Source organism: Accipiter gentilis, chromosome 13 (assembly GCF_929443795.1).
Source record: "Accipiter gentilis chromosome 13, bAccGen1.1, whole genome shotgun sequence".
NCBI classification, from domain to species: Eukaryota; Metazoa; Chordata; class Aves; order Accipitriformes; family Accipitridae; genus Astur; species Astur gentilis.
In genome coordinates this window covers 29345067-29364106 of record NC_064892.1, presented here as the reverse complement: position 1 = coordinate 29364106, position 19040 = coordinate 29345067, and the positions used below count along the sequence as shown (strand labels likewise).

Genomic DNA, 19040 nt, shown 5'->3' with positions numbered 1-19040 from the left:
ACTTTGCATGAACAACAGAACTCATAATAATGCAGTGGCACTCCTAAACACAAGATTTTGCTTCTTGAACATGCCAAGAAGGCTACAGCTTCTTCCCAGAGCATATATTGTGCCAACTGTGTTTACTTTGTTCCAGTACAAAGATATCAACATGATAAGCGTAGTTTAAATAACCAAGTATACTTGGTATTCAGAAACTGGAAGAAGCCTGACAAAAAAATTTAATAAGCCTCTACACTATACAGCAGGCTTTTTAAATTAAAGGTTTAGCATTATAGAAAACTGAGGAAAATGGCTATTTTGCTGATACCCATGTTTTAATAACAAACTCCAGAAATTAAAGCACTAAGCAAAGAACAAAAACTATAAAACCAGTTATAACATAAAAGAGGAAGAGCCCAGTAGCTAGACAGTAAGTCTCTTATACCAGAGAAAAGAATTAAGAAACCCATATCAAAGTATTTCATATACACACAGACTGTATTGTGTTGAGACATTTTCCCCATAAATGCTCAATGTTTCTTAGCATGTAAATAAACATACACAGTCACATTTCAAAACCTTTCATTCACATAGCAGTACTTGAAGTGGTTACTATAAAAGACTCCACAAATCATGAAAACGATACTTCTAAAATAGTATGAGAAGTATCAACTGTAAGTAAAAAATTCCTCTATATTCACTTTTTTAAAGCCATGTTTTGTTTAGATAACATTTCAAAGTTCTAGAGGAAAGCAGGATATCTTGTTAGTAAAAAACCACCCTGAAACACAAACGCACAAGTTTCCTTATGTAGGACAAATCTGCCTTTTTATTATAGCCTCCCCTGCTATCCTGCTATATATCCCACTTCATTAGAATGAATTCGTTTTAGTTAGTCACCTACAATTCTTATTTAGTCCATGGTTTAAAGTGACGAAGATGACAAATTCAATCAAAAAATGCAAGTTACCTGCGCAGTATGCTTATGAATTGATGATACAGAAGTTTAGTATTCTATGGCAAGATCAAGGAAGTCAAGTGAGTAAATCTCCAAAGGCAGTATGAGACATACATGTTCTGAATAGTGTTCTTAAGTAAATGAAACTACTTTCTTCCAGGAATAACTAGTTCTTCAAAACACACTATCAGTGTTGGCCCCACTACACACAAGCACCTTGCTCGTAGCACGTGAATTTTTTCTAACTCCTGCAGGTAGATTTTTCAAATGAGGACAGCCAGTGCTTTCTATTTTCACATGTTCAATCCAACCATCTTTTAGAGACTGCTGCTGCAGAAATGGTTTGTTGAGCAACTGCACTTTTAGCTATATAGCACAACGTATTAAGAAAAACAAAAATGAGCACAAATTTAAAGCTGTACAGATTCAGAAACTGGTACTTAAACACCTGTGCTGTTCCTTCAGCAAAAGCAGCAACTGAAGGACAAGGATGGAATGGACAATTGGGAATGTGAGCCACTCTGGCCATGAGTCAGGGCCCTTAAATAATCCATTTTGAATTCCATGACACACACTCATGAATCAGTTCCCTGAGTAGCATCATCTGCTGGAGTCCTACAAATTCTGTGCCCGTTACTCTCACCTTCAACACACAGAGTTGAGTTGTGATACAAAGATCATGAACTTTTCTGGCACAGAATTTATATGAATTAAAACTCCAAAATGAAGATGACAGATCATGGGACTTGTGTTTTCACCTCTCACAGAGCAGACTACTTTAGGGTAAAAGACCATTTTCTCTTTAAATATATGCCATTGCAGTTGTTGCTTTAGAGTACAGGAAGGCAACAGGCACTTGGAATAGTGAGTATAAGTAACAGTCAATAAAAATTGAAGTACTGATCTCCAAAATACAGCACCTCATCTAAAGCCTAACATATGGCATTTGTCAAGCATTGAAGAAAACAGCTCCACTGAGCACCTCCCAACAACTACGCATTAACACAGGAAGGCAAGAGTAGGCACACAGCACACACCAGTGTGTCACACAGATAGTCCCTGCTGTATAATGTTACAAACATCAGCAGATTTGCTGGACAAACTGTCTCCATCAGCACGCAACTACTCAAAGTGAACACAAGCTATCTGACCCGAGAAATAATCTAGATGCAATCGTGACTTTACTAGAATTTTATCAGTATGTCTTCCTCTACTTTTCCTTCACCAACTAGATGAGGGCAAACTCAACTTCAGCAAACGTCTACATCAACAGCTTGGCCAAGTAACTGCTGATTTCTAAGAAGTTGAAAATATTCTTTACACAGCTCTTTCTCTTTACTTGAGACTACAAGCAGATGATCTCTGACAAAATACCAAATGCACAACTATTACATTGTCTATTAGAATTTGTGCTGTGGAACGTTGCAGAAATAAAGAGGGATGCCATATGTGCCACTGACAGTTCCAAAATCAAGAATGATGGCTGGAGGACTGTGCTGAAACAATGATTAGATGCCTTCATATCTATAGATAGCATCCTCAACCTAACCGCGTTTCACTCTTAAGTAAACAACCTGCACTTTTGGGAAGTGCCTACCTTAAACCAGCAATTATGCATGCTTCACTTGACATGTTGTAGTAAATCGTGCATTCACTCACATTTAACCTCATACTAAAGCAAGTTATTCACCTGTATTTTCAAGTTAATCCATTTCTAAAAGGCAGATTCTGTGACAAGTGCCTGTTTTTCACTTTGTGAACGGTCTCAGAACGAAGAAGCAAGAAATTGTAGGAATTGATTAGGAGGGCTATGCTGGCAAAAGGATATAAAAATCACAACTAAATACTCCAAATCACAGTATCCAGATTAGGGATCTCAATACTTCTGTATATAGGCACTCATGTATATAGACACATCCGTCTTTATTGTGCCTTTCTGCACTGTTTGCTATAGGATCTTGGTGTTGCCAGACTTGCATAAAACACACTTGTCCCAGTACTGAAGTACCAGTTGCAGACTAGCAAATCAACATCTACAACCTGATCCTAGACTTGAAGGTGAAACCCAGTAAGATACAATCGCAGAATCATTAAGGTTGGAAGAGATCTCTACAGGCTGCCTAGTCCAACTCCCCTTTATGGAACAGGGTCAGCTGAAACAGGTTACTCCTGGTTATGCCCAGGCACATTTTGACTATCTCCAAGGATGATGACTCCACTACCTTTCTTAAACAACCTGTTCCCATGTTTGACAACCCCCATGACAAAAGTGTCTTTTTTACTCAAATATACTCTCTTGTATTTTAAACTGTGCACATAATACCTCATGTGTTCACTGGGCACCAATGAGAAGCACCTGTCTTTTTTCACTCTTGTCCTCAGGTATTTATACATGTAAAATCCCACCTGAGCCTTCTCTTCTCCAGGCTAAACAATCCTAGCCCTCAGCCTCTCCTCATATGCCAGACACTCCAGTCCCTTCATCAACTTCATGGCCTTTTTCTGGACTCTTTCCAGTATGTCCACATGGCTCTTGTCCAGGGAAGCCCAGAACTAGACCCAGCACTCCAGATATGTCTCACCAGGGCTGAGAAGAGAAGGATCACTGCCCTCAAGCTCACGGTGGTGCTTTTACTAATGCAGCCCAAGACGCTGTTGACCTATGCCACAGGGTACACTGCTGGCTCATGTTCCATTCACTGTCTACCAGAAGCCCCAAGTCCTTTTCTGCAAAGCTGCTTTCCAGCTGGTCAGTCCTCAGCCTGTACTAGAGCATAGGTTAGTCCTGCGGGTACAGGACCTTTTATTTCCCTTTGTTAAACTTTCTTTCAGCCCATTTCTCCAGCCCATCGAGGTCCCTATGAATGACAGCACAATCCTCTCACGCATGAGCCACTTCTCCCAGTTTTGTATCATCTGCAAGGTTGTCGAGGGGTACACTCTGCCCCATCAACCAAGTCATTAACAAAGACGTTGCATACTACTGGCCCCAGTGTTAACTGCCTAGGGACACTAGCTGGACTTCATGCTGCTGATCACAACACTGAGACTGGCAGTTCAGACAGTTTTCAGTCCACCTTACTATCTACTAAGCTGTACTTCAACAGTCTATGTTATGGGAGACAGTGTCAAAAGCCTTGCTGAAGTTAAGATAAACAGTATCAGCTGTTCTCCACTTGTCCACTGAGGTAGTCATTTTATCATGGAAGGCTATCAAGTTAGCCAGGCATGACTTCCCCTTCATAAATCCATCCTACCTACTCCCAGCCACACTTTGCACTTTGGGTGTTTGGTAATGGTTTCCAGGATTATTTGCTCCATCAGCTTCACAAAGACTGAGATGAAGCTGACTGGCCCATAGCCCCTCAGATCCTCCTTTTTGTACTTCCTGAAAACAGCAGTGACATTTGCTTTCCTCCAGCCCTCAGGAAACTCCATCCATCATGACGACCTTTCATAGATTGAATGGCAGCGCAGTGACATTGTCCAGCTTCCTCAGCAGTTGTGGATGCATCTCATCAGGTCCAATGGGCATGCGCACATGCAGTCTAAAAGTTCTCAAACCTGATACTCCTCTACTGAGATGTATTTAAGAAAGCAATGAAAGTGACACCCATATGCCCTCAAAAATCACAGAAGACGTGTACATTCTCTATTGCTTTGGTATACCAAACTTGCTACTTATCAGCAACTCTCAGAATGCTTTAAGAAGATTTACCACAAGTGTTCAGCTTTAAGTGAGAATCTCACTAGGAAAGATGGCAAAAAGCATCATCATGAAAAGTGCTTTGAATATCTCTGGATTCTGCCTCATGAAGAGGCTTGGGGGTTTGTTGTTGGGGGTTTTTTTTCCTTTTAGCAAAATAGTGAAAGTTGTCAATGAAGTCACTGACAATAGTTATCTTGTGCTTTTCCTCAATACATAACAGGAATCCACTCTTGGGCATGTAAGAGAACAGATACAAGTATCATCAAGACAGCACTAAGGGCACCAACTAGGTGTCAGTATCCACTGCCATTCTGTTGCACACAGTCAATTACAGAATATATGTAAAGTGCCTTACTTGGAGTCTCCTTTCGATTTAAGAAGTGTCCTATCAGAGGAGTGAATGATACCTGTAAGATCAGAATAAAAGTATCACCATATCCGACGTTTGTCTTGGTTGTAGCGGATGTAGGAAGATGCAGGTTGAGAAAGAAAAAAAACAACCACCTACTAAGTACCACCTTGGAACATGTCTTCCTCCTGAGAAGACTAGGCACCTGCTGTATCTGCCAAATAAAGGCATAGATTTAATGCATGAAGGGAACAATTTAAACTGCAGATTTAGTGTAAACACCACCATGATGGTGTTTAGCAGAGTGCCTTCCATTTCTAGGTAACTATTCCCCCAGAATTCTTGCATTTTGTGGTAGAAATTGTCCAAATAAAGTTAACATGGGGGGTGGGGGGGAAGTCCCAAGAAACAAACAAACAAACACAAAATGACTTTAACGAGTTTCACAGAGCAGCAGGACATTCATGGGGATCCCATCCCTCTCAGCATCTTGAACAATAATCAGAATGAAGTGTGTTTCAAGAGGAATTGTACAAACAGGCACAGGCTGGTATTTGAGAATGTGACTGAACTCATAGCTGAGGCACATGTGTTTACCAGGGAATCTCTCTAATAGTTCCATATTCTAAAAGCTATTTTAAAACCAGATATTCTTGAAGAAGAGAACCAGAAGTTGCTGGTATTTGTTTTAATACATGAAACAACTTCAACAAATTATAGAAACACTTCAAGTCTATACTCATATTTTCCCCATCTTAGTTTCTTCCTTCAATTTAGCAGCCATACATTAACGTAGATGACTAATTAAAATTTGATTAACAGATTAATTAAAGCATGTTCTTCTCAGGACTGAATCCTCTATATTTTGACAGAAAACAGCAACATGTTTCTGAATGACAGATACCAACTACCTAAAAAACACTACAAAAACGTCAAGAATATTATTCTTTTACAAAGTATGAGTTTACCAAACTATGGGTAATACACACTAATGAAATTATCAACTCAATCCAACATGCACAGCTACAGTAACAACTTATGCAGGTAAGTGGGTGAATTTAATTTTCTGAAGAGATATCAACTTTTTGCATTTTGCTTGTGACTGTTTTGCTACATGTAAAAGCTATTTCCCTACACTTGTTCCATATGAGTTCCTTTAAGTGATACTTAAGAGTCTGCTAGTTGTTTTAGCAACCCAGAAGCTAGCTAATTAACACACCGAGTCAATCACACTGTCCTTACAAGACACTACAAGATCAGTTGAGCAAAACAAGTACTGGATCTCAGAATGCAGGTCTGTTCCTTAACACTAGTAACTTGCATAGGAAGGTCTCTGCTCTTGTTCAGACCAGCCATTTCCTTCCCTTTCTCCAATCCAAACAGGTAAGTACAACCTGGTGCAGTACTTTTTACAGTTGTGAGCTTTGTCTTATGTAATCACACTCACTTTCCACTAGTTCACCATGACCAACAGTTTTTACATTTAAAAAGCCCCAGGCTATATTTACAGCATTCCCTAGAGGCTGCCATATAATGAACAGAAGGAAGACATTGCCAATTTCTTCACAACATACAGTGGCTACTTCAAGAATCATCTGAAACAAACCTGCAGTGATGAACATTATTCTTACTTACTAATTTTTTTTTTTTTCCAACTAAGAACAAAGCCATCAAGACAGTGTTTCATCAAATGATTTCTCTAATATGTTGTAGGTAGGAAGTCATCCATGACTGAGTATCAGCAATGATGTACCACTGAACATAGTCTATATACTATTACAAACTTATTTTGAATGAGACACTCTGGAAAATACAGTAAGACTTGGTCTGACAGTCTCTATCACCCTCTAATTGTTCTCTTCAGTTGGAAAGACACTGAATCTGTCTAGGTACCAATGCAGCAAGTTAGGAAGTGATTAGTGCACGCCTCTGGTATCTGTAAATAGGGAGCATAGAAACCATTATCACTTCAGAAAGAACTTGAACTCTTTATATAACATATCCTTACTCATCCACATAATTTATGGAAAAATCAGTTGCCAGTATTATAGAAAATGATAAAAAACATCTTTTTAGTTGGCCTTTGGTCAACCTTTCCTCCTGCAATTCAATGGCCCCCTTTTTTTTTCTTATTTCAATATTAAGAGTAATTTTATGCTATAGCATGGTATAGAAGCACACTCAGGATACTGAACAGCTGGCATTATTTTTTTTAATTATACAGTATTTTAATAATCAAAAGCTCTATCCATAGCACAATTCATTTGATCAAGTTTAAATGGCAGTACAGTTTCTAGGCAAAAGACAATTGTTAACCCCATCTCTTCCAGCTTCTCATCCTTCAGTCTGTATGACTTATCTCCTCCAGTCTAGGTGGCTTGACAAAGAGGAAGAAATAGTCAAAACCCAGTTCCCATGCTACTTCGACTAGTATAATAGCACAAAACCTTAAGAATCACAAAGACCTTTGAAGGATTAAACAGCTTACTGGATAACTCCCTCCTAAAACTAGGGAGAAAAATATTAGTCAGACCACTGCTTTGCAAGCAGTGAGGGACCACAGAATGTCAACTGGATCTTGTTGCAGAAGCATGTACAGTAATTTACAGCAAAGCAAGCTTAACACTTTCTCCTACTCATCAGCTTCCAGAGTTAGTCTGCCTTAAGTACCTCTGAAACATAATTATCTCAAATATCAGTGGGTTAACAGATCACTCCTAGAAAGTAACAAATATTGCTGAGACTGATGAAACATCCAACTAACCTGCTTATCTCAGGCTACACAATACCATCTGTTACCTTCTCAAGTGTCCAAGTCGCAAGCAGTTAGCAAATCTTGAACAGTTTCCTTTTCAACCCAGTTGTGCAGCCAAATATAAACCTCTGCACATCACAAATGGAACATAAAGTCAACGCATACATGATTTTTTCTGCTCCAGAATTTTAGGGAAGACAGATTGCATAGAATAACATAATATAGGGTGTATTTTAACTCATTAGAGACTTATTTATTAGGGAAGATTTTACCTCAAAAGAAGTCTCTGAGAATGCCAAAAAGCAACAAAGCTATACATAATCCTTCTTTACTGAAGAGATTTCAGATCCTCATGCCTTTGGTTATTCAAGGTCTCTTCCAGCAATAATCTTATCTTTTCACATGAAACAAACAGATTTACATTATTTACTATGATGTCTTTCCCACTTACACTACCCTTCTGTGATTTCATCCAAATGATCTTAAACAATAGTTCTACTTTAAGTGAGAAGGAAGATTAAAAACATCTCTTCCTTAACCAAAGCAAAGCATATTCTTCAGCAAAGCTATGAAGAACCAGTTGTTCTTCACACCTTCCTCCACTTAATATTTGCACAAGTACGTAAACAAATTTCAATTAGGTAGCTGAAAAAGTGGCATCTCCTCCACCCAGTTAGCAAGTCAGTTATTGCAGTTTTGGGTTTTGGCGAGACATTCATTAATTCTTTCTAGAAGCAACTGGTAAAGCTTGCTCAACGATAGTTTCCTAGATAGGAAGTACTCCTGTAACAGACACTGTAGAACAAGTATAAAGAGTTCCCAACACACCCCAGTGAAACAGATGGGACACACAATAGGCACCTTCAGGTTCCGACATCTATACTTAAGATAACTATAATATAGGTGCCTGTGTTCCCTCTACAATCAAAACAGATCTATCACACCTGCCTAGCACAGTCAAAAAGGAGCCTTGATAGCTCTTCAACTGATCCTGTGTAGGAAACCATGTATGGTGGTGAGCTGAACAGTTCTTTATGTCCACTGACCTAAATTCACATGCCTGATCTGGAATATGGTATTTGGAGTCTTTTTAAGCAGTTTAAGTACTAAAGAGTTTCTAAACCTTCCTGAAAAGTCTTCACTTTGATCTGGGCAAGTCCTAAAGCTTTGCAGTTTCGTGCACCTGAAGCTAGATTTCACCCCAAACTGTTAACTTATGTTAGTAGACTAGAATCTGGTTTTAAATCAAAATATACCACCATTTTGTTTGTTTAAAACATTTAGTTCAAGTACCAACTTGCAGTAATTAGATAACATTTTCCTGAACACATTTGACAAGTGTTTGCCTTCTACACAACCACCTTTTTTTTCTTGCCCTCTCCAAACAGAGGGGAGACATCAATATTTTTCCTCTAATCAGCTACTCTTTACACTACCTTTTGGTCTCCCCACTCAGGTGTAAAAGATGTTCTTAACACAAAAATGTTAAGAGATACTTACTGATAAATGTAATCCTAATCTTTGCTCAGAAAGTAAAGCGATATTTTTCTCCCCACTATTCCTCTGTATTCGTGCAGGTATTGAATTTACCTTTTGCTTTCCTACATATAAAATACTGCAGCTCAATCTTTATCTGAGTTAAGTACATATAAATAGAAAACTTCTATTAATATAAATATTGCTTAGTCCACCTTTTTCCCAAAACCATGGTTTATGAAAGATCCGGAACCCACCTGGAGTTCTAGAAAGAAGGAACTTTCTAGGCTTAAATACAAACTCTTTCATAAAATCCTCATGTCTATGCCACTTTAAAATGCAACTGAAGTTGACTACACCAAATTGCACCTGTTTCCAAATAAATGTGGAACTGTTCGTTCCCAATTTATAGAGAATTCAGTAATTTGCTAGGAGTTTTCCAGTAGGTATAACAAGATCCTGACTACAATTTGATTTTCAGCCAAAATATACCAATAATTCATGTGAGAAGCCAGTACTAAGCACCAACTTAGACAAGTTAGATAGCTAAATACAACATTTTCCTGAAAGGTATAGCACACGTTAAGTTTGTCACAATTTTCTACTCCCTAACCCCTAAATTTCAGCAATTCTAAAAGTAACTATCAGAGACTAAAATTAAAAGTCTCTCTTGGCTTCAAAGATCCTACTGTTATACTATAGTTACATGAAAACCCAACAACTGAAATGTGAAAGAGACCCTGTCTTGGTAAGAGAGACAAAAAAGAAGAGGAAAAAGCTTTCACAGAAGTTTGCAACACAAACAAATCCAAGCATATGTGGAAATTGTGAGGCTCTTGATTTTAAGTACTTCTTAGGATTAAGCTGGCAGTTTCAAGCAGCACTGAAGAAAACTACCAGCAAGCCACCTTTCTCGATAAGTCTGCCCCAAAACATGGTAGTATTTTTTTTTAACCTATCACGTCAAAAACAATTGAGTGCTAAAAATTCTTTTGCATGCCAAATGAGTTTATATGTGCTTTTAACTTCTAGATTTTCATACTTCAAACAGCAGAAGTAAAACTTTCACAGCACTGACTGTACTTCTGTCTAGATAGTGTATCATCATTTTAAAAATTTCAACCCGGTTTCAAAAGTTTACATTGAAAAGTACACATTAGCAATAGGCACTGTAGAAAACCTTGTACTACACGATACCAGAATTTACTAAAATTACATCAACCATGCAGACACAGTACAGATTACATTCTCCAAACCGAAGTGTGTTGAAAATTTCATGTTGAAAGAACTAGCAAAGAGACTCTTACAAAAATAATTTTAGTCCAATTAAAGGAATATCCACTGCTGATTGAAAATCTGCATGTATTTAGGGTTTTACCAGCTACAAAAACCTCTTTTTACATAGTCACCAACAGATTAGAGTACCCAGAGTTTTACTGCTTGTAACAAAGATAGCAACATCTGAATAGACTGACCTTTATTTTATTTTCTACACATTTTAGTAACATGCTATAGCTTGGAAATTTATTTTGACTATACCTTACTGACAAGCCTGGAATAAAGAACTACATTTGAAACAGATCCAATGTGACACAATTTTGCCAAAACTGTGAGAGTTTCGAAGTGCAAAATTAAAACATTAAAGTTTTAGCTAAAGACTGAAACAGGAAACAAGCCTTTGTAGTAAATACTAATGTATTCATGCAATTCAGAAATGTATGTAGAACAATAGCCATCTGTGTGGCATTTTAAAATCATGACTTCTGGTGACATCATAAACCATAAGTTGAAAGAATCCTGACACACCTGCACTCCAAGTACACAAAAATAAAGTTACTGGTTATCTCTGATTTTTCAAGAACTTCAGTGCATTCTGCACCAATCCAACTTCAAGCATTTTGACATCAACTGTCTACAGAAGTGAAGTTTCATACATATTAAGCATCATCAAGTGATCATTCACTTATGACAAAAAAAGCACACTAAGGATAAAAATGTTCAGCAACAGTTACTTGTAAGTTACAGGAAAAATCTATATAAAAACAGTGCGATAGTCTTTTAGAAATTCAATATAGAAGACTTCATTTTACCTTTTCTGGATTGTAATATAAAGATTTCAAAGTGGTAAACAAGGGTGGGCAGCCTTTACTGAAGTTAACCCTCAGGAACTTATCCATTAGTTCTCTAAATTTTTCACCTAGAAACAAAAGTGTATTTGGTTATATGTCAGTGATTTCAAGTGTTATATAAATATAAGCACTAACTGCTGTGCAACTCTGGATAATAGAGTAACTGAGAAACTGCAATTAAAGATTTTCATTTTTCCTGTTATTTAAGAATAAGATGCAAATATGCTCTGGATAAAAAAATCAGAGTAATATGCTTAAGTTGCTAGTGTTTAGGGAACTGCTGACGAAGACATGGTAACAGTCCTCAAACCTGTAAAATCTATTAAAAAGAGAAAGTATTAAGTGCTGGCTACAGAGGATATAGCAAGGGCTATTTAAACAAACATTGGAAAAAATTATAATGGTAAGAATAACTAAGCACTGGAATAGATTACCTTGCAGATCTTGTAAAAGCTCCATCAATGGAAGTTTTTATGATTAAGTTAGACAAATGTGCGTTAGGAATAGTGCAGATATAAATTATCCTTCTTTGAGGAAGAAGGATGGATGAAATGAACCCTCTACCTCTCTTCTAGTCCTATTTTTTTTTATGAGTAGGACATGACTTCCAATGATAACATGATTGTTTCTGGAATCAGAAACAAAATAGAAGACTGGGTTTCAGAAGGATAAGCACCATAGCAGAATCAACTTTATCAAAATTATACTGGCAGAAAGCTAAAAATCTGACTTCTGTTTTCAGGTAAAAGTTACAGTACTTGCAGTATGCTACCTTTCTGAGAAATGCTGTTCAAAAAAAGAAAAAGGGAAATAAAGCAGGACTTTAAGAGAAGATATCCAGTCAGGAGAATAACTGGCTTTCATGTTTTTATTCCTATGATGAAAAGCAGTTATTTTCAGTTGTTTCAATTTTGGTGGTGTTTTGGTTTGGTTGTGGGGGGGCGGGAGGAGGGGGGCAGTGGTTTGGGGGTTTTGTGGTTTTATTATTTATTTTTTATTGGTTATGTTTGCTTTGCACAGGGATGAAGTTGCTACACTTCACTGCCTACTCTGTTGTGGACTTAGAGCTCTAAGTCTTTAAACAAGGCAGTAGTACACTTCACAATTCTAACATACACAGATAAAATTGTCGTAATAAACTTCAAATCATTAAGAACACATTACAACTTTTATTAACAGGTGGTTTTATATATTTTTTTTCAGAAAACGAAGATACTACTGCTTTGTATATAACATTCTTATATACTTCCACCAATTCTTAGTTTTCCTACACTTAGTGTTACCAGCACCGTTGTTGAGACTAATAGAACTCACTCATGTTCTCACCTCACTGTACTAAAACCTGCTGTATATAGAAACTCCTACTATCTGTGGATGCGGATCCATAAATGGACTATAAGTGCATGCTTTATTATGGGTGGATTAATTAAAACTTGTTTTCTTGCACTACAAGAAACTCCCCTATATTTAAAAAAATCCATCTCAGTTTCTCAATTTCTTCTGTTGAATTATTCTAATTTACATTCTTGATGGAAGAATTGCAATTCATAATTTGGGAAAGCAAGATTCACATTTCAATTAAGTACATATTTATTTATAGAAAGCAAAACAGCTTTAAAACAAATTGTGAAAAAACGCAAAACACACAGCTAGGCACCCACCTATGACACGAAGCCAAGCTCAAAATTTAGTCTGAGGCACAGAAAAGACCTGACCACAGGACCAGTGAATCTGCAGCAGCATAAACAAATCAAACTGGATGGCCAGATTCCAACTCCCCACCCTTGATCAGTCTGAAAATTAATTGTAACAGCCTTCCTCCATACAGGTGATTTCCAGCTGGATCAAGGAGCTGATTTGTGTCAAATACAAGGTTAAGATGCAATGCATGGCAAGGTCTGGGAAGGACTGCCCTTTTAATACAAACTGCACTTCAGACTATTTTAAGCCAATTCTGTTTCAGCCAGTGTTGGCTGCAAGCAACTGGTCAGTGACCACACTGGAACAGCAGCCTCATTTAACCAAAAACTCTGTTGTCCTGAAATTTGCAAACAAATTTGTTTCTATACCTTCACATTCTCACTATTAACTTTTGCCAACAGGAGTTCTTATCTGCTGTACTTATAAACAAAAGAAATCATTTAGTAAATAGACAAATTTCTAGGGGATCAAAACAAGTCTTACACATCCATGACTGATACAAGCTTCACAGATTAACAGAAACACAAGTTTTAGTTCAGGAAAATTCTTATTTACTATTAAACACTGCAAAGCATAGCCTACTGAGAGGTTTTTCTCAACTGTTCTAATCACAAACTTTGCTTTCATTTAGACTACTGCTACAGCAGGAACAACTAGTCCTTATTACCAAACATATTTCTATTTAAATGAACATTAGCTGTCAAACTACACTGTCAGATAAGGTAACCTACTGCAAAACATACAGTGAAATCAAGTCAACAGCAAAACACACTATTAATAGAAATACAGAAAAGCATTTTGCAGGTTATTTCCTTGTTTGCTATGTATTAGCATAACAATTTTATTAGAGGAGAAAAACAATTACTTGTCACCTAGCTTTTCAAAACTAGCTTAACTGCCTTAAAATTTGCCCTTGTATCTTCAAAGAAACTGAAACATCTGGGATTAAGTAAGGCAGAGTAAATTAACAAGTGTTAACTTCAGGGCTAAATCTCCTATGAAGCAGTTAAACTCTTGTGATTTTACACAAGTAAGGTATGTGCACATTCAGACTCCTGAGCAACAACAGGAAAGTGAACTAGCTATGCTCTGTAGCATTTAAAGGTATAACAAACACAGTGCTCAGTAAATGAGCTGAACTGAAAACTAACCTCATGAAGTTAAAAGCATGAGCAGATAAGTTCAGCTGCAAATTCCCGACATAAGTTCAATATCAAGTGTCATGAAATTTATGTGCTTTATATTTCTTTCCAGAAGTCTTCTGCTGGAGTTACAGCTCTTAGACAGCTACATACCAAATGTATATTTTATGGGCTTTACCATTTCATTTAGCCTCCTTCCTTCTATTTTGGAAGATCATAGCTTTGTTTTAAAAAGTGTATACGTATTCCCTCTAGAACTGAGCATATTTGTGCACTATATTTCAAAACACCTTTTGAAAGGTCCAAGTCACTGAAACAACTTAGCTATAAAATTTAAAAATCAAATAATTTGTGCTACATAACAGCACAGACCTGCTTTTGCTCCTATTCTTATTAAATTATCAGCACAAAGTTGGTTTATGTTGTAGATTTAAGTCCTAATGGTTCTACAACAGTGTTGTACACCCATAAGATATGCAGAGTCCTAAAAAAAGACTTAATGTTTTCTGTCCAGTACAAAAACTGTCCGGAAACTCATCAGTCCTATGCAACTATGATTGTTACATGCATCATTTGCACCTGGTTTCAGTGTTTATAAATTGTAAGTTATATTTATAAATATATGTATATTAAAGATATAGGAAAGGTGTGCGTATATACACTCCTCTATACCTTTAATTCAAGAGTACTATATCCCCTACCTTTTAACTTATGATTCTTCACTTGCATAATGCAGAAAAATGATGTACAAGAATTCCTACAATCTATATACCATCCTGTACTGTAGTTTTATCAATACAAACATTACATAGTTTGCATCACCATGTTGGAGTGCATAAGCTTTTTCTATCAACTCCTAAAACGTACCAAATAATTTTGTCTATTCCAGGAGAAATGCGTACATCTGATTTGTGTATATGTACAAATAGGCTTAAATGCCAAAATAGGTATTAAATGCACATTCAACAGCCTGATGAAAACTTAAGGAAAAAACCAAATAAGAAACTATTACGGAACAGATATGCAACTTGTTACCTGAAACAAAGTTTAAAGGTAATCTTCTAGGTGAAACTGCTCTGGGATGTCTTTTACTAACTTCTTCATAAATCTGAAGCCTCTCTTCTAAAGTGCCTATTATCAGTAAATATAATAGATGTAAGTAACAGAGAAAAAACCTATTCTTCTAAATCTTTTTAAATGTTCAGAATTAGTTTAGCTAGACTTCTTACACAGTTTGGATCTGGAACAGTTTAAACAATTCAAGCTTTTTTTTCCAGTTAATCATAAGCATTACCATGTAAAACTGTACTGAAAACACTGTATGTACAATACACAACTACCAGCATTAATCATTGTAAGGATAAACATGACAATTACATTGCACATTCAATCATACAGTACTAGAGTTTGGTTTCTTTCAGTTACATGCTGTGCAGACCCATTCACACAGTAGTTTGACACACTCAGTTTCAATTAACTGGTTTTTTTCCACTATGTATCCATTTCAGACATACTTAAAGCATTCAGAGAAATATATTGCATTTCCAAATCATAGGTATACCAATAGCATACTATACAAGCATGCCTTTATTATAGGTCCTCTGGTGGCAGCAGAAACAGGGCACAATACTGCCAGTGTAAGTACTGAGCACCAGAACTCTTTATACTTTAATGTTTAACAAAAATAAAGCTACTTAAAGATTTTTTTCTTCCCACTCCTCCCCTTTCCCCCATAATATGCTTTGGAGCTCCAATGTGGTTAGAACTTAAATAAAACTAATCTGCTGCTTTGAAATGCCATTTTCACATAATTAAGATCAATTTTGCTTAAATATTATTAAAGTCATCAAGCAATTCAAATAAAACTGAATGTACAGATCAAGACTATGACACAATATATATGTTAATACATCTGTTTTTCTTTCATAAGAAAAACAATTTATCTTGTCACTGAGCTCAGATGCTGGGGAAGGGGGGGGAAATATGTTACCCAGTGGCTCCAAGAGATACAGAGTTCTAAAAGTTATACTAAAAATCATGTTTGGATTGGAACTAAAGCATATAAAAGCCCTAATTGAAGTCACAAGTTGGAGCTCCAGAACTTACCATGGGGGAGGAAATAGTCCTAAGACCACCTAAAAAATAAAGTAGCATTATTAGTTCTATAAATTAGTACAGTTTTAATCTACATAGGATTTTAATACATCAAATAAACTACTGGATTGGTTCTTTGTTAAGAACTACACGTTTACATCAACATATTTATTACATCAAACAGAATAATCAAGTTCCTGGGTAATTTATTTTCTGAAACAATGATCACTATGTTCAACTCTGTGGATACACTAGGAAAACCATTCAAAAGGCAACACTACTCTCTGCATACATGTAACAAATGCAATCGTTTTCATTTCTCAAATCACAAGCCATATTCCCAGACCTTATGAAACCCAACCGTAAAACTTCCTAGAAGAAAGCTGGTTGAGAAATATAATGCAGCTATAATATCTACAAATAATATCCTTGTGGGCTTATGATTTATGATGTCATCAGAATAACTCCAATAAACTTTCACTAATTAGTGAACAGTGAAATACAAGGAAACCATTCCTGTGTAAAGGTAAACACTTGGGAAAGTTACCAGTGCAAAACACTTAAACTATAGTATAAATTGTTGCAATATTGTAATTAAAAAAACCAAACAAACAATGAGCTATTTTCCTGGAAAGACAGAAAGGCAGTAATGTGATCTGGCATTGGAGTAACAGATTTTATCACACTTATCACCTTCTCCTCCAGAGAACAGTCAGCTTAAAGAAAAAAAATTTTTTTTCAGATGGCCCATCTTTAAAAGGCCATCTGAAATAGTTATTTGAGTATCTCTCCACATACCCTTAGAAAGACGTATCACCTAAACAAGTTTCAGAATGACAATTTTATGTTGTCATATACGATAGTAGTCTGACAATAAACTACTAGACAGGAATGAATTGCAGTTTGGTTTCCAAGTTCGCATGTGGCAAGGAAACGTTCTCTGTGTAAGCACATTAGCAAATGCCACCTTTAGCTCCAAGAAGAAAGAGACTTGCTGTTGGTATTTTCATGCATACAGGTTTTTCAGTGAACATTTTTAAGATGGATAAACACAACTACATCATATTCAAGATTAGAAGGTAATTTTCTGCCATGTAAAACTTTTTAACCTAAAACAGCAGCATATCAAACAGGAGTTTTAAGTATATCCTTCATCATACATATTTTCAATGTATCTGTGTATGTTAACTTACTAGGTTGTAGGGCCTTTTCCAAGCCTTCATAATAATGCCAGTTTTCTGCATTGCGCTCAATTAACTCTTTGTATACTTCACCAGCTTCTTTCAGTCTTCCCAACTTCAGTAACATCTCTCCTAAAAACAACACAGTAAAGAACTGTGAATTACATGAGAAAACACTGATGGCTTGGGAGTAAAGTTTACAAAACTAAACACACAAAATTGGGCTTAATCATATGTAGATACTGGAAAAGAGGCTTTATTTTTCCAGAGGCATTCACTGTTTATTACAAGTGCTACTTGAAGCTACCACACATATAGCTCATCACAGTCTGGAGCATTCAGTACCTGTGAAAACAAAGATTATTTGAATGCCTGTATCTGAGTGTTTAAAATAGCTATTGGGATTATCTAAGGAACAAGCAACTCTTCAGGTCTCCAACACTTGACTATATCGCTTCTTACCAGGCTGTTTACTTAACTACACCTCTATTTTTCACACCAACTAACCAGTTTTTAACCAGTTAAATCACACTGGTTTGCTGCTAAGTAAATTGTTCTCCCAGGTCTGGCTTGCATAGAATTCATTTTCTTCACAGCAGCCTGTACAGTGTTGTGTTTCAGGATTTGTGACTAAACATTGGTAACACACCTATGTTTTTGCTACTGCTAAATGGTACGTGTAGAAGATCAAGACTTTTCACCCCCACCAGGGTGGACAGTAAACTGGGGGTGGACACAACCTGGACAGTTGACCCAAACTGGCCAAAGGGATATTTCATGCTAAACAGTGTCATGCTTAGTAATAAAAATGAAGGGGAAGGAGTGTTTGGGCATATGGCCATTGCCTGCAGACTGAACATCAGCCTGCTTGTGGGAGGTGGCGAGTGATTGCCTCTGCAACACTTGGCATCTGGGTCGTGTCATCGTCCTGTTCCCCCCCCCCCCCCTTCCTCTTTCCTTCACTTAAGCTACCTTTATCTCAACACATGAGTTTTCTTGCTTTTGCTCTTCCTATTCTCTCCTGTCCTGACAAGGGAAGTTGAGAGAAGTGAGTGAGCAGCTGTGTGGGCCTCACCTGCTGGCCAGGGTCAACCCACCATAACTGTGCAACCAAGTAGCAGGTGAAGAATACATGCTATTACACTATATAATTGTGCATATTCAGAACTCTGTATTAGTACTTTAAATCCACAACTGTGGGTTATTTTTAACAAAAAAAAGTCAGCATCAGTATTCACTTAAATAAGGCAATACAAGTGTATTAGAAAGCTTAAGAAGGAAACAAGAACTTGATACTTCAGTCAAAAAAAAAAAACAGTGTTGGTACTACAAACAGTATTCTCCATGAGATTAAAACTGGGTTATACTAGCTCTGATTTACAGAAAGCTGCTCTAGTATGAGCAAGTAAAATAATCTGAGATCTCTTCTGTTCTTGTGTCAACCCAAGTTAAACTACCTACATCCACTCTCCACTTTGTAGGGCAAGTTACTTCAGCACAAAATTATAAATCTGATGTTACCAGTTTCCCTAGAGTTATTGTTTCTAATCAGTTAAAGACATAA

At 36.8% G+C, this 19040-nt stretch overlaps 1 protein-coding gene across 10 annotated transcripts in view; it reads right to left on the bottom strand.

Moving 5' to 3' along the window:
- Positions 1–19040, bottom strand: part of NAA16 (N-alpha-acetyltransferase 16, NatA auxiliary subunit) — a 72705-nt gene that overhangs the window by 26665 nt on the left and 27000 nt on the right. For 9 of the 10 annotated variants that reach the window (XR_007507934.1, XR_007507936.1, XR_007507937.1 and 6 more), the window contains 3 exons: positions 17489–17608; positions 15237–15332; positions 11320–11426 (listed from right to left, as the gene is read on the bottom strand). Coding sequence is in view for 5 of the 10 variants with exons in the window: in XM_049815846.1 (XP_049671803.1) it covers positions 11320–11426; positions 15237–15332; positions 17489–17608 (323 nt within the window). In the remaining 5 variants the exon portion in view is untranslated. The remainder of the gene's footprint in view (positions 1–11319; positions 11427–15236; positions 15333–17488; positions 17609–19040) is intronic. The other variant, XM_049815848.1, reaches the window with a different exon arrangement.